This window comes from Hyperoodon ampullatus (genome assembly GCF_949752795.1).
Source record: "Hyperoodon ampullatus genome assembly, chromosome: 13".
Lineage (NCBI taxonomy): Eukaryota > Metazoa > Chordata > Mammalia > Artiodactyla > Ziphiidae > Hyperoodon > Hyperoodon ampullatus.
The window spans coordinates 23,554,768-23,569,943 of record NC_136926.1 but is presented as its reverse complement, the minus strand read 5'-3'; the positions used below and the strand labels follow the sequence as shown (position 1 = coordinate 23,569,943).

General features: G+C 54.0%; 1 protein-coding gene across 9 annotated transcripts in view; it reads right to left on the bottom strand.

The window, feature by feature from the left end:
• The window catches only part of NF2 (NF2, moesin-ezrin-radixin like (MERLIN) tumor suppressor), a gene marked incomplete at both ends in the record, with an annotated part of 77,191 nt that overhangs the window by 1,310 nt on the left and 60,705 nt on the right, over window positions 1-15,176 (bottom strand). For 5 of the 9 annotated variants that reach the window (XM_079717422.1, XM_079717425.1, XM_079717423.1 and 2 more), the window contains 4 exons: window positions 10,660-10,825; window positions 12,568-12,695; window positions 13,169-13,274; window positions 14,465-14,682. The exons of 1 other annotated variant lie outside the window; for it this stretch is intronic. In XM_079717422.1, the coding sequence (XP_079573548.1) occupies window positions 10,660-10,825; window positions 12,568-12,695; window positions 13,169-13,274; window positions 14,465-14,682 (618 nt within the window). Of the gene's footprint in view, window positions 1-9,152; window positions 9,264-10,659; window positions 10,826-12,567; window positions 12,696-13,168; window positions 13,275-14,464; window positions 14,683-15,176 lie in introns of those variants that run through there. 3 more of the 9 variants (XM_079717426.1, XM_079717428.1, XM_079717421.1) reach the window with 2 other exon arrangements.

Genomic DNA, 15,176 nt, shown 5'->3' with positions numbered 1-15,176 from the left:
GTTCATCTTCATACCCTCAAACCACTTAGCTTAGTGCTTTGCACATAGCAGAAGCTCAGTTTGTTGAGTGAATAAGATGTAGGTGATAACGATAACGAAATGGTGAGATGCATGGGAAAGTCGAGAATTCCACCTGGGGCTGAGAAGGCCCAGGCTCTAATTCTCCGTCACCACCTCGCTGTGTAGCCTCAGTGGACACCCTTGACCTCTCTGAGCCACTTTTCTCTGGAGTTAAACCATGGGGCCAGGCTAGATGGTCTGGCCCATTCCCTCGACCTCTGGCAGTCCCTGAATCCAAAGAGAGCTTGGCTCTCCAAAGGGTGGGGGAAGAAGACTCCAAACCAACCACTTCACCATCAAAGACACGCAGCATCAGTACACTCAAAATGAGACAGCTTGAGAGCCAGCTCTTTAAATCCTGCCAAATCTTTTGGCCTTGAAGTTCCTGACTAACAAGCTAAATGCAGGGAGACATCTGAGTTCTTTTTTTCAGTGGAACCAATTTCAGAAACCCTTTGGAAAGCTCAGCTCCAACGGGAGTGGAGCTTTCATTTCTTTGCTGAAAAGGAACTCCCTCTAGAAGGATGGGTTTCTTCCTAAACACAAGTGGAGGAGACGGGCCGGGAGTTACGTGCTCTGTGATAATGGGAACAAGGATGGTAACTGGGGAAGAAAGAAAGAGCCAGAGAGCCAGTGGGACAAAAAGGCTCTTGGGGAGAGTGAATCAAAAGGTGTGAAACCCTGTGTCTCCACTCGGGTTCCTCCCACACTCCCGGGGAGACCTCAGGCCGGCTCCTCAGGGTACAGGGGACCTGCAGGGGACGGGGCTCTGCTGCAGCCCTTCCTTCCATACACTGAGTCACTCACAGGCACGGCCAGACTGCCCGACCCAAAGCCCATCTGGGCGGCTGGGTGGTCCTGGGCAGGTCACTGACTTCTTCTGGCCCCAGTTCCCACCGAGAAGCAGGGGTGGTGGCAGCCCCTGCCTCACAGGGTGACGTGCGGAGGGACAGAAACTCTGTGGAGCGCTCGGTGATGTGCCTGGCGCGCGGTGAAACGCTACAGCTGGTGTTACTAACAGCAGTGTCACGTCCCGCCTCCCCCAGCTCCGGCGCCTCTCCTTCCGGGGGGAGCAGGGCAGAGGGCAGGTTCGGAGGGGTGAGGGCGAAGGCAGGGTTCACAGCCTCTGAGGCAGGGAGAGCAGATGCCCCCAAGAGGCCTGGCCTCTTCCCCAGGCACGGAGCCTGAGCTGTGGGGGCCTCCGAGAGCCTCCTGCCCGTTTGTACAATGATGGCGCCAAGAATTCCTGGATCCTCCTATAGGAGCTGCGTGCTGGCTGTCCCCTCGAGGTGCCAGTGGAGGGTTTTGGCAGCTCTGGCAGCGCCAGACTCCAGTCACTTGAGTGTGTGCTTGTCGGGAGGCAAAGCCCTCTTCGGGTGGGCAACACAGTGCCCTGGATCCGAGCCCGCACTGACCTCTTATCTCGCGAGAGCAGCAGTCGCACCCCAGCCCAAGGAGGGGTGCGGCGCGAGATCGAACACTGGCCGTGCAGAAGCAGGAGAGCACCCTGGACGCGCAGCCTCGGTAAGAAGACAGTACCATGGTCTCCAGGCTGTTGGAGGGATGGGCAGAGCCACGGGACGGAGGTGGCGGACGTGGCTGCTGACACCAAGGGCACTGGAGCGTCCCACCTCGGCCCACAGGCAGACCTGGCTGCCCCGCCCCCGCCTTTCACCCTTTCTGTACAGTTTGTGGTGGTTCCAATTCCAACAGGAAGCCTGTCGTCAGAGGATAATCCCGCACGAGCTGACTGGAGCGGACCGAACCCTTCCTCTGCCCGCCCTACCTCCGCAGCGTCCCTCATCTCAGGCATCAGGACCTGCTCATGCTGGAGCGCAGGCGGGGGAGCTGGGCAGTGAGGACGGTCCGTGGAGAGAAGCCTGGGCTTCTTTCTTCCACATGGGGACTCAAGCCCAGGGGCAGGGAGGTTCCCCCTCAGGCACTGCCAGCTGTGCTCCCGGCCCGGCTCCGCCCCACGCCCCAGCCCTCCCCTCACCTGTGGGATCCCTCACCACCTGCTCTTTCTAGAAAGCTCACCGACTGTCACATTGACCATGTAGCCTCAGGCAGGAGGTATCCCTAAAGGAGGAGGGGAAGGCTTAGAGGAAACGGCACGAAGCTAGCCCTTCATAAGAACTGCCTCTGCAGGTCGTCTTCGTAGACTCCTGGAAATCGGCTCACAAGCATCCTGGATTCCCGCTACCCTCTCCTACCCCAAAGTGTACAAGCCACGTCAGCGTTCGGTACGTCTTCCTGCTCAGGGATGGGCCTGGCTCTCCGCACAGCGCGGCAAAGGGCCCACAGAGATGATCCGCCACCCTGGGCCTCGCATCCTGCAGTGCCACACGGTGAGCGCCAGAGTCAGCCGCGAGGGCCACCCACCACCCTGCAGCCCCTTTGGTGATCTAGCAACACCTGTCATCACCCCAGACCCACTGCTCGGGGGGCAGCACCTCCAGGACTGGGGCGGTGCCATGGGGGACTCCCCAAGTGCACAGAACGTGGCTCTACGACCACGCTGCCATGCTGGGAGGACTCCAAATTTCAGTAGATGGTGAAGCAGAAAGGCCTCAGGACGCGGACAGACAAGCAGGGCCTCTTGGACAGTGGCTGCCTCATTCTGGGACCTGTCAAGTCTGGTCCAACTTCTCTGAATCCTTCTGAGGACATACAGGTAGGGTTCTGCCCAAGCATGACTGGTGGCCATGTCTGCCCCACACAGTCCAAACCTCCCCCTGGGTCCAGACAGAGGCGGCCAGGGAGTCCTGGCGGCCGCGTCCAGCCCCTCCGGGAGCTCTGCACCCCACGTTCCTCTCACCAGTTCCCTGAAGATGACAAAAGAACATGAAGTTTCCTCACCAGGCACGGGACTGACCCGCTTCTCTCTTGCAGCTGTCTCCTCACATCTGATTAAAATCCGCCGTGTGAATAATACAGGAGGAATTAAGTTCTCTCTTGACTGAACCGGCTGTTCAAGTCTGTCACTAATCCAGCTCCATTCTGAGGAGACAAACTTCCTCTTCTTTCTCGGCTGCATATCTGTATGGTGTGGTTTTTGTCTTCGGGGGGCTCTGGTCCACCTGTGGCCTGGCCCATTCTTCCTGCCCAGCCTTGATAGACACAGCCTGGCAGAGTTCCCCCACAGCCACCTCCCCATCACACTGCCCGTTGTTTGTGACGGCCACCAGGCTGTGCAAGGGCAGGACAGGGAGCCTCCTGGCAGGGCGAGACCTCTTCACACCACCCGAGCTGTGTGCGGTATCACCGAACAGACACCTCCACCAGCTAATGAATCAGATTCAGGAGACACTTCTGCCTCCTTAAAAAGACAGGAGTCTGGTTCCCCCAACCCTAGGGAAGGACTTGGTACCCAGCAGCCTCTCCTGAACCCGGGCATGCATACAATATGCAGACTCACGGGCTCCCCCTCACTGGGCGAGGGTTTCAGGCAGCTCATCTAGATACGAGGACCTGGCTTGCCCCTGAGAGAGGGCCCCAGGGTCTAGAGACAGCAAGCCTGGAAGCACCGAGACTAGCACCAGGCTCACCGATCCTTCCTGGCCTGCTCTGCAGTGAAGGCTTCCAGCTACGAAGCTCCTCCGGCCTCACTCCCAGGAGTGCCCCCTGCTGGAAAACCACAGCCCCAGGCTGGCTGCCAGCTCCCTCCTTCCAGCTCTCCTCCAAAAGTCCTTTTGAGGGGGATTGCTTCCTAAAGTGAAGAGAGAATAACTAAATGTATTCCGGCACAGAGCCTGCAGCAGCAAGGCTGTTTGATTAAGAATGAATTACACTTTCATCAGCACAGAGAAATTGATTCACAAGGCCGCACTGTGATAATCTTGTTCCTAAAGCAAAAGGGGGTGGGTGGGACACAGAGCCACTTCGGCTATCAACGATGAGAGAGAAGAAGCTCTACAATTAAGCTGGAAGAAGAAAACTAATCAGAGCGCCAGGATTCCTCCAACTAGTCTCTGGGGGCCTCACCTCAATCCACTCATCCCCGGGGGGAGAAGAGAAGAAGGGGTGGGGGAGCGTCTAATTCATTTTCAACAAAAAGACCCATAACGCTGAACCCATTTTAGATACTAACCTAATAACTCTAGGCGCTGAGACTCTGCTTGTCCCATAAAAATGCAGTGGAATTGAAATGCAAGCCCTAAAATCATGTTACACTTCCTCTCCACCACTACATATTGAGAACGAAGGAGCCGGGGAGGGCGCAGATACAAAAGGACAGGCAGATTCTCCACCAGGAGCAGGAAGGTGACAGCCAAATCCAGCAGCAGCAAATTCCAACATAATCTCTGGTTTGGGGTGTGATAAACATTCCCCTTCTAAATCAAAGCTGAGGGGGCAGGGCCGGTGAGGGGGGATGGCTGCTATAAACTGGTCAGATTAAGCTATTCTGCTGTCTTGCTAGTTGACAGCTTGTACCCAAATGCCATCTGGTGATGTGCACGGGGAGACAGCTGTCCACACACTTATCCCTAAGCAGAGGTGGGATGAAAGGCCGAGTCCACCACAATTAACAAATCCAATTTGGTATCAGCTACCGTATCTGCTCTAGAGAGAAATATGCCTGGGAAAACCCAGAGGGTGCCTTTGGTTTATTAATCCTTTAGGGACCTAAAGTGGCAGAATGATGCCTGGAAACCGGTATCTGCCCATGTCTCAAGCTGCCTGTGTGATGCTGGCAGGGCCTCACTTCATTCCTCCACCTGGAAAATGGACGAATCAGCCTGATTCACCTCGCTGGGCAGGGGGAGGCTAACTGATGGTCACAGAGCATTCTGAACGAGCGCCTTTGGGAAATGGGGCAGATAGACCGATGTCATTTCAAATTGCCAGTATCAGAAGGGAAATCACAGCAAGGATCATAAGAATAGAACCTCGAGCCCGCAGAATGAGTTTGCATCCCGACTCTTCCCTCCCGCTGTTGCAGTGACAAATCAGGTGCTGGAGGAAAGCTGCACTGAAACGTATCTTCAGTGCTGAGGGACCAAATCAGATGTCTTACTGCATCCAATAAGGCCCACTAATGTCCTCAGACACTTCGAAATGGTGGTAAAATACCCTAGAAGGGTGAGGCAGATTTTGCACGCTCCTCAACGCCTCCCAAAGGGCAACTGCTTGACCAGGTAAAGCCCACCAACCAAAGGGAGGGACTGGATCATGGTCTTTTGGCAAAGAGGCTGGTAGAATCTCCTACCTAGGGAGCTACCAGGAACAAGCAAGAACACTGGAAGCGCTCGACAGTTAAGAGGCGCGTGGACATTCAGTCTGCGTGAGGTGGGAGTGGCCTTCAGGGATGAGCCCAGGCGTCACGTCCAGGAGGAGGGTGCCCCGAGACCAGCCCATGCCTGCGACGCCTCCCCTGAGCTTCCCATGGAGCCAGTGCCCTCTCTCCTGTGTTCTGCATCCACACCTGGTGCCTCTGCTGACCCCTGCTCCCCACTCCACTCCTGCTCCCCTTTCTTCTCCACCCCCCCCCACCACTTCTGCCCTGTTCTCACAAAGGGAAAGTTCTGGAGCCAGGGAGCCAAGGCAGGGGACGCTCCACCAGACAACGCAGGGTTTCCGAAGCAGGCAGAGCCATGTGGGTCCCTGAGCGGGGCCTGGGGGTGCTGAAGGTATTCACCACACGGGCAGCGCAGCCTGTGGAGCTGCCCCTGCCCAGGCAGGCGATGCTGATGGAGGTCACAAGGGAGGCCTGGCTGGTTGCTTTAACTGTGGGAGACGCCTTTCACGCATATTCACCCTCGCCTGTGATTTATCACTTCCCTGGTGTTTTAAGTGCTCCACTTGATTCGGCCAGCCCTGCATCTCCAAAGGGAGTCCGTGCAAATTGAAGATGACATTGGACTTTTATGTCTTCCTGATCTGAGAGAGGCGGCTGGAGCTTCAGATAAATGTCGAGGCTCCTCATTCCTGCTCCTCCACCAGTGGAAGCCACAGCTAGACCTCGATGGTTCACACCATTTACGAAAAAAATAAGCTTTCTAAGCTCTATGACCCACAGGATTTCTCATTTGTCGACTGCCTTTGAAATCCTGTGCCTCTTCAGAGACCATGGGAACAAAAAACAAAGACAAGTTTCCTGGCGCTCAGACCAGCCCAGAATTGGGGAGTGAAGCTGTCCCCCGAGAGGGGATGAAGGGTGCGAACGTGTTGTCACCTCCAGAATGCGCTGCCCAGCAAAGTCACACCTGGCCACCACTCACTTCATCAGTGCAGTGGCTCTGAAGGCAAGAGGTTCAAGCCCAAGACACTGTGTCCCCCTCCCCCAGCCTCACTGCCAGACCCCACGCCCTCGCTCACAAGACCCAGAGTCCAGGAATACATGTCACGGTGACTCCCCCCGAGAATGCCACAAATCTACGTTCCCAAGGGCAGCTTCTGATCACAAGCACCGCTCGGGACTCAGATGCAAATGCCAAACCAGTTGTACCGATTATCGATTGGGAGAAAATTGAAATGTGGAGTTAAGATTAACAGGAGGAGAAAAATACACCCTTGCAAATCCAAATCAGATAGTACAGTCAGCGGAGTTCATTCTGGCTTTTTTAAAGTTTTTACCTCTAAACACACGGAAACTAACACTTACTGGATACGCGTGTCACACGTTGTGCACGTAACTGTGGTGCGTCCCTCTGCCCAGGCTCACAAGCAGATTTGTTTCTTTATATAATTTTAAGCACTCGCTGAGTCCTTACAGTGAACTCACTAAATTCTCATAACAATCCTGGGGTGGGGGGAGTGAACTGTTTTATTCCCTTTTTACAGATGAGGACACTGACCCTTAACAGAAGGTAAGAATTTTAGAGCTAGGAAGTGGCAGAGCAGCGGCAACCCCGGTGGAGAAAACTGGACTGCCTCTCAGCATTCCCATGGTAACCCGTGGGTAAACCCTTGTAATTAGCTTAAGTGTCACCAGCCCCGGAGGGTCCTGATGAGTCAGGGTCAGACACCGGCCTCGGCCTCGAGGTGAGGCAGGAGAGGACAGACAGCAAGGGGGAGGAGTACACCCGGATCACGGGAGGTAGGAGAACCAGTCTTTCCTTGAAGAAATCTATGATCAAAAGACATGAAAAACAAAACAAAAATCAATGCAGGCTGGTTTGAACCAAGATTAATGACAAGTTTCAGGACAATGGAAACTCTCCAGTTCACCACCAGTCTGCATTTCTCATCCCGGACTTTCTAGATGGAGCTGTGCCCTTGACATTCTAGGTGCCCACACTTCAAAGCCCGCCATGGTATTTCTCATCAGCTAGGCTCACTTCAGCCCAGACCACAGCAGGCACAAGGCCAGAGCTGCCTCAGCACAGCAGGTGACTGGCTGTCAGGCTTGGTCACTGGCCACAGGGACCACCAAAGTCTAGAAAGTGGAAAGTGCATCCAACTTCACGTGTAGCAAAAGCTGCCACTATTTAATCTGGTGATACTAAGTCCAGCTGTATTAAGAGCCAACTCCATTTTATTAACCCTTGATTAATCAGAATTCTTGATTAACTGGAGCCTGGCAGCATACTTTGAAAACAAGTTCACATCAAGACACCAAAAAAAAAGGAAAAAAAAAGGCTTCTGTGCATGTCCTAGGAGCGGTACACATTTGACTACAAATCAAACATCATTTGTCTATAATCACAGCTCAGTGAGAACTGACAGTCAGAACTGGGTCCCTGAAGAACTTAAGCGTTCTGAATCATTACAGAAAGAAGAGAGATGAAATCATATCAAGGTGGAACAGGACAGTCACATGCAGAGAATATCTGACAGCACAGACTAAAACAAAAAGGGACTTCCTGCGTGCCCCTGTGTTTGCCACGGGGTCCAGGAAGCCACAGTGGAGCCGCCCCAGGGTCCTCTGGGTGCCACGGGGTGATCCCTTGAGCAGAGGTGCCACCCGGCCCGCCCACTCTGTGCTCTTCACACCTGCCCGGCGCGGAGCATGCGCCGCTTGGTGCTGGCGTGTTCAGCACCAGCGTGCGGTATGAAAGCTGAAGAAACAGGAGCCCGCTAAACAAAAGTGTCACACACAAATTGTGGTTCACGCCACGGGTTCCTGGAACCACTGACAGATCGAATCCATCTTCTAATGAGATCCATCTGGGACTTTAATAGCAACCACAAATAGGATCTATCCTATGCCAGATTGCACTTTTTGGTACAGAGATTCCAATGGGCTTATTTTATTCTAGGAGCAGAAAGCACGGTGAGGACACCAAAGGACACATCCCATGTGACTGTCAGGTGTGGGTGGGCTTGCTGGCAGGGGTACTACTGGGGAGCAGGGGGGAACAGAGGCAGGATGTTATTATTGCACGTAATAAATTCTCTCCACTGCCTAGGCCTGTTGGGAGAATAATGAACTGTTGCAGAAGGAAAGCAGCAATTATTCAATTAATTCACTCCACAAGCGCTGACTGCCCGTCTGCTGGGTGCCCGGACTGCTCTGTCCCGACATGAGTTCACGCCGACTGCGACCGCGCCCCAGACTGCGGAGAAGCCCAGGCAGAGGTGGCCGTTAGTGCGCCGGCGGACAGACAGTCCGCTTAGCCTGACTGCATATCAGACCCCTGTGCTATTGGTTTGCTGTACTTGAAAAGAGAATAGATGTGTACAGAAAGGGAGGCTCTAGAGGAAAATGACGGAGCACGGGCAGCCCCTTCATCCCACGACCAGAAGCCGCTAGGTATGACTGCGGGTCTTCAGAGGCTGTCACCACATGAAAGGTCTTGATCTCGTTTTAAAGGCACCAGTCTTAACAACACCCAAATTGACCCCGTTTCCATGCTAGGGTTATTTATCTGAGGAGTACGCCACCAAGACAAAGGACTTTAGACAGATCTGACCGGACGAGAAGCCATGACCTTCCCCAGCCCGACAACGACACAAGATGTGAAGGACGGCTGGTCCTACAGCCCCAGGACATGCTCTTCAGAACGAGGCAGCCTTCTGGACCCTGGAGGCTGTTCTGGCCCCACAGGGCAGATGCCTGCTCTCAGACTCGAAGCATGCTGCGGCCAGTCCCCAGGCGCCACCTGCCCCCGGGAGGGCTCGGCACGGCCCGGGGACAGAGACAGGCAAGCTCATGCAGGGGTTAGTATCACAGAGGGCAGTCCCATCACCACATACAGAGTACCTGGGAATAACCTACTTTGAGGGCTCAAATGCAGATAGGTCTTCTGCCTTGGGCTTGAGGCTAAACCAGCAAAATAAAATGAAGAAAAACAAAAACATACCCTGTGATATCAACAATGCCACATGTGCCATTTGCAAAATGCTCAGACAGGCCTGAAATTGTGACAAGTGACTTCATTTGTGTATTTTTATGGCTTGGAAACGGGTCTCCCCAGCTTTCAGCACCCCAGGGCCCTGTGGTCGAGGGCCCACCTCACGGAAGCAGTGGCAAAGATGAGCCTGTGCCCGGCGCCCAGGGGAGGGAGTGGGGCAGGGAGGGGTCCGAGGCAGCTCCTGTGAGGCCCAGCTGGCTCACTGGCCCAGTCATCCTCCTTTCTCTCTGCTCACTGGCTGAGGCCTCGCTCCAGCTCCCCTTTGCTAACTGTTTCAGAATTTGGTTTGGAAGGGAAACCCGGTAAGTTACAGAAGCTGGAGGAAAGAAGAACGTGGACTGTGGAAAGGTGTCTCCCTCCAGGTCACTCTATTAAAAGGAATTCTCTACTCGGTGTCAATACTAACTGGAGTCAAGAGGGAGGATTCAGGGCTCCCGACTGTACCCCTCAACGATAGCAGGTAGATACAGATCTCTTGAAAACAGACATTTCTCAAACTGGGAGACCAATTTAAAGACTACGCTAAACCGTACAAAGTGAAACACATCTAACTATCACCATGTAAACTCAGTGAAGAGCCTTGTCTTACTGACCCCCATTTTACAGTTAGCCTGGTCCTGGGGGAAGAGACAGGAGCTGACATCACCTGGCAGGAGAGGACCTTTCCGCTTTGCCCAGCGTAAGAGATGTACACTCTTGGGCTGATAGTTAGTATAGAATTTAACTTCCTCCAAAATGCTGAAAGCTCAAAATATCCGTGGAGAAAGACATGAAACTGTTAGCAACATAAATGAAGTCTCATCTTTTAAAACATTAAGGTTCTTCTAGACATTCCCTTTCAAGTCTGAAAAAAGTTAAAAATTCAGAATTTGGTTTCTAAATTAAGAACAGAATTTTACAGTCCTTGCCACTTAAAAACACAAAAAGACGAGAGGGAGAGTCCATTCTCAACAGCCTCCCTTTCATTTTGCTTTCTCATTAAGTAAGGCAGCTCCCTGGGCAGAACTCCCCTCGGCTTAAAAGACAGAATTGCTTTACTGCTAAATGATGGATCAAAACCTGTCCTGTAACCGTGATTCATTTCATCAGAGCTTTTAACACAAGCTCCCCTTCCATCGAGCCAATGGGTTCACAGACATGGGCAGATTAAATTCCCTTTCTGGCGTGAGTCAAAAAATTTCCTCAACTAAGTACATATAAAAAATGACAACAGTCTAATGACTCGGCTACCGAGAAAACCAGATGCCAACCTCACATTTCATTAACGACTGTCCTAATCAGCAAAAGACAAGAGACTCGGTACCTTTTTAATGGTATTGTGTTTGCTGCTGGTGCCGCCCTGATCGGAGTTCTCGTTGTGCAGAATATCCAAGGCCGTCTCCCTCTCTTTGAGTTTCAAGGCCTCGATCTCTGTCTTGAGTTCGTTGAGCTGCTCCTGCAGGTGCTTGCTCTTCTCCATATACTCCACTCTGCCAGGGAGAGGACAGAGTATCAGGGGGTCTGGCAAACAGTGAGGCGCACCGTGGCCGAGAGGCTCCAGACCCACACGCTGCTTGGCCCGGGACCCGGGGTCTGAGCCTGGGGTTCACATCTCTGCTCGGCCACTTGCGGGCCATGGGAGCTTGGGCCAGTCACTAAACTGCTCTGCATCTGTTTCCTCATCCCTAAGACAGGGATAACGATCACAGGGTTGTGGTCAGGATTAAACAGAAGGAAGTGTAGGAAAGCCTCAGTAAACTCTCATACCAGCTGTAATGGATAACAGATAGGTTTTAGTTCTGTACAGAAGACAACACAAGAAACAAGCCTCCTGGCATCCAAAACAATCTTGTCTCAACCCTTCTCGGAGAAGTGATTCCATTCTAGTGACCTCTTCTGACAGGCCATGGCCACATCCCTACTTGTTTTGGGACATAATCTCCTAAAGATGACAGAAGCTCACTCAGCAAACACCAGGAGTAGAAAGATGCCCACCACCACCTGCAAGCACACATGGTTATCTATGAAGGAAGCCATCTTCAGGGTGTCCAGCTACACGGGCACAGCCAGGCAAACCGGGCATCACAGACACAAGGGACATTCTGCAGTGATTCCCAAGCACGGGTGGTGCCTGGTGTGCACAGGTAATGAGAAAGAAAACATAACCTGTAAAAAAGCAGTACGCAGCCTCACCCTGATCACAAAGCCATGTACCGCTGAGCGTGCCTAGAAAACAGTGAAGGGTGGAGGGGAACTCCACCACGGGTGGAGGGGTCTGTGGGTGCCACAGACAGAGACGCGGGGTCCCTCTATCCTCAGGACACGAGCCCAGAGAGACTTAACTTCCCAGCCTGTGGCTGCCCGTGCTGGACACGGAGAGGGTTACCTGAGGAGACCAAACAAGGTGAAAGCACATGGGCCGCAAAGTCAGGAGGACGAAGCGCTGCACCCCGGATCTGCCCCTCATCCGCTGTGGGGTGCTGGGTGAGCTCCTTAAAGGCTCTAAATCTGGGTTCTCATTTATAAATGGGAACACTAATCCTACCTTTGAAGTCAGTTGGTGGGAATGAAATGAGATAAAAGATAAAGGACCCTGTCACCCAGGCACCCCGTGCTTGGCAGCTACTGTGACATTTCCCTGCCCAGCCATGGCACAGATGGCCGATTTACCGACGGCTCTGATTAGGGGACCTCGGTTAGATGCCCTCTGCAGTGGGGCTCCCTTCTATCTCAGAGCCACGTCCCCTGACCATAAAGTGAAGGAGGAAGACAGCTCAGGGCATGCTGGGCTCAATGTGCGGATCCCGCGGCAGGGCTGTTCAAGCTGACTGTGGCCCCAGCCGTTTGCCCTCCTCAGCCTTGAGCTGGGGTTTCTTCTCTCTCGCCCTTGTTCTAGACATGGGACACGCCACAGAGCTCAGCCGCCAGAGAACACAACTAGGAAACGTGTCGCATCACCAGGTTAGAACACGACCACCATGGACCACCACGTGAACAGCGGTCTGACTGGCTTGGAGACCTCTGACAGCCAGTCCTAGACTTCAGGTGAGCTCTGGAGCTCCGGATCACCAATCACGTGTCATTTTTATCCTGGAAGATGAATGCTGGTCTGTCACCCTTCATTTCCAATTAGGAAATTCCTCTCCCGGTGGGTGAGGACAGAACAGACCTTTGTAGGAGTTAGTGCCAGGCTGCCCACGCGGGGCACGGGGGAGGGGAGGGGGCTCCGTACTTTTCTTTCTCTATCTCCATGGAAAGCCGCTTCATGTCAGTATCCTTGAAGTCGAAAGACAGGCTGTCACCAATGAGGTTGAAGCTTGGTATGTCAGGAGGCAGCGGGGCTGGGAGTGGGTTCATGGGCTACGAAGGAGAAATCTGATTAGGCGGTTCGGTTCCACAAGAACAGAGGGCACTGCTGCGTCAACCACCCACCCCTCCAGAGGCCACAAAGGCTCTGGGCCCAGCGTGCCCACCCCTGAAGCAGAGGGTGAGGCAGTTAGATTTGTTTTGAGGACTTTCTCCTCCCAGATCAGAGGATCGTCTAAAATATGGCCCCAATCTACTTCTCCCACCGTCTGCCCTATAAGATCGTCAATGGTATCATTTATTAGCCCTTGGACCACTTTGCTTCCCACCTCTGTTACTTTGCTTAAACCAAGTCACCTCCCTACGTCCCATCTCTCTTTCAAGGCCCTAGAACATTCTGCACCATTCGCTCCACCATGCGTTTGCTTAACAGTCGCCCTGAAGGCCCCACCAGGGGAACCGGAGGGCTGGGAGGGAAGGGACCACTACGAGGTGAGAAGCAGCGCGGCTGGCAGCCCCAGGCTCACCGGGTATGTGGGCTTGGTGGTGATTTCCAGGAGCTTCTGCTTGGCTCTTCGCTCTGCCTCGCGGGCTTCCTGCAGGTCCTGCTTCAGCTGATCTGCCTCCTTGGCCCTGCAAGGAGAGAAGGGGCCCTCAGTTCCACAGAAGATGATAGGAGGAGAAAAGAGACCCCTCTTCCCCCTTGATCCCCAGAGAGGAGGGAGCTGGGTTAACCCTGAGGGTGGCACCAGACCAGGCAAACAAGCATGGGGGTGGGGGAGGATTTACATGAAATCAGAACTTCCGAAGCAGGAACAACATTCCCAGGTATTGTTCATTTCAACTGATTTCCAGTTTAAATCAAAACTGGGAGAGCAGTGAAGCAGGTGGCCAGAAGAGTCAAGGATGAACCTTTGCAACTGGGGGAGGGGGAGGGAAATCGGGGGAGGGGCTAGAAGCTTCCTCTGCTTCTTTCTGGGTGAGAGTGGGCCGGGAAAAGGTGTCATACTGGATCACAAAGGGCAGGATGTGAAAGAACTGATTCTTCACGACCCCCAAGTGAAACAACCTCCTCGGGCAGGAAGATAAGCACGTCGCTGAGGGCCTCGTGCCTCATCAGGACACTGGACCCAGGGGACCCAGCCCAACACACATGACTCACGGGGAAGTGACCGCACATGGACAGAAAGGAGCCTGGGGCAGGGCGGGAAACACGGAACCGCATTCCCAGAATGACACGTAAAGAATGGAGAGGAAACTGTAGTGACTGCACCCTGACAGTGAAAAGCCAAATTCAGGTGCTCTAAACCCACAGACCGAGTGCCGTGAGGAATGAGCCAGGGTTGTCTGACGGCTGCGGAACCAGCACAGCCCAGAGCCTCCAATTGTCTTTGAAAAGCACAGACTACAGTCCCATCCTTCGACCTGGTCGTGAGCCAGGGCACCCTGCCCTCCCCTCCCATCTTCAGGGAAGCGTTAAAGGTGAATAGCTGCTGTCTCCCCACACACCCCTCAAACCAAAAGGGAAAAGAAGCACGTTCTGTAAATGTCAGAAGAGCCTCCTCATGTCTCCTCAGCTAACAGCAGCCTGTGAACAAGCTCGATGGTTTTCCTGCAAACACGAGCATCACAGAGACGGGGGCTCATCGCAAAGGCACAGACCGACCAGAGTCCACTGGACAGGAGAACTACGTTCCTGCGCCCATCCAGCTCCAGCCCCACTGGCCTGTGCAGGAAGGAGCCTCTGCCCCTGCCCGGGAGACGGGTCAGCAGCTGCCAGCAGGCTCTGCCCCAGCACAGGGCCTCCCCGCCCCCATGCTGACCTCCTCTCGGACTCCTCAGCCATCTTCAGCGCCAGCACTTCGGCCTCCAGCACCTTCTGCTCCATAAGGCGCTTCTCTTCCTCCGTCCGGATGGCCGTGGCCTTGATGCGCTGCATCTCCTGTTCGGCCTCTGCCGCCTTCTGTGCCAGAAGCTTCGCCTCCTCCTCAGTGATTTGGGCCTTTTCGGCCAACAGGTCGGCTGTCTCCTCGGACCGCATCTGGAGAAAAGAGCGTGCTCAGTGGGAACAGGAGTACTGTGCCTGTCTTCCCGCCCCGATCAGGCCTCAGACACTCAGGTCAGCAAGGACCAAGGTCTTGGACTCCTTGGGGCCCTGCCACTGAATGGCCCCAAGCCACACCCTTCAGCTTCTCAGAAGGCCCTTCAGGGTCCCTCCATGGGGACCCACTTGAGCTGAGGCTACACTTTATGAGGGAGAAACCCAGCTTAACTCTGTCCTTCTTTCTCTTTAAATAAGTGCTTCAAAAGCACGGGAGACTGTGCCCTCTGGGGACACGTCACAATGTCTAGAGCCATTTTTGATTGTCACAAATGGGGGAATCTAGTGGGCAGAGGCCAGGGACACGGCCAACCAGCCTTCAACACACAGGATGGCCCCCACCAGGGGACGACCTGGCCCCGAGGTGGGGCGGACCAAGGCTGAGACACCCTGTGGGAAAGGTGACCCACAGTGAGTGGAGTCTGCCTGCACTT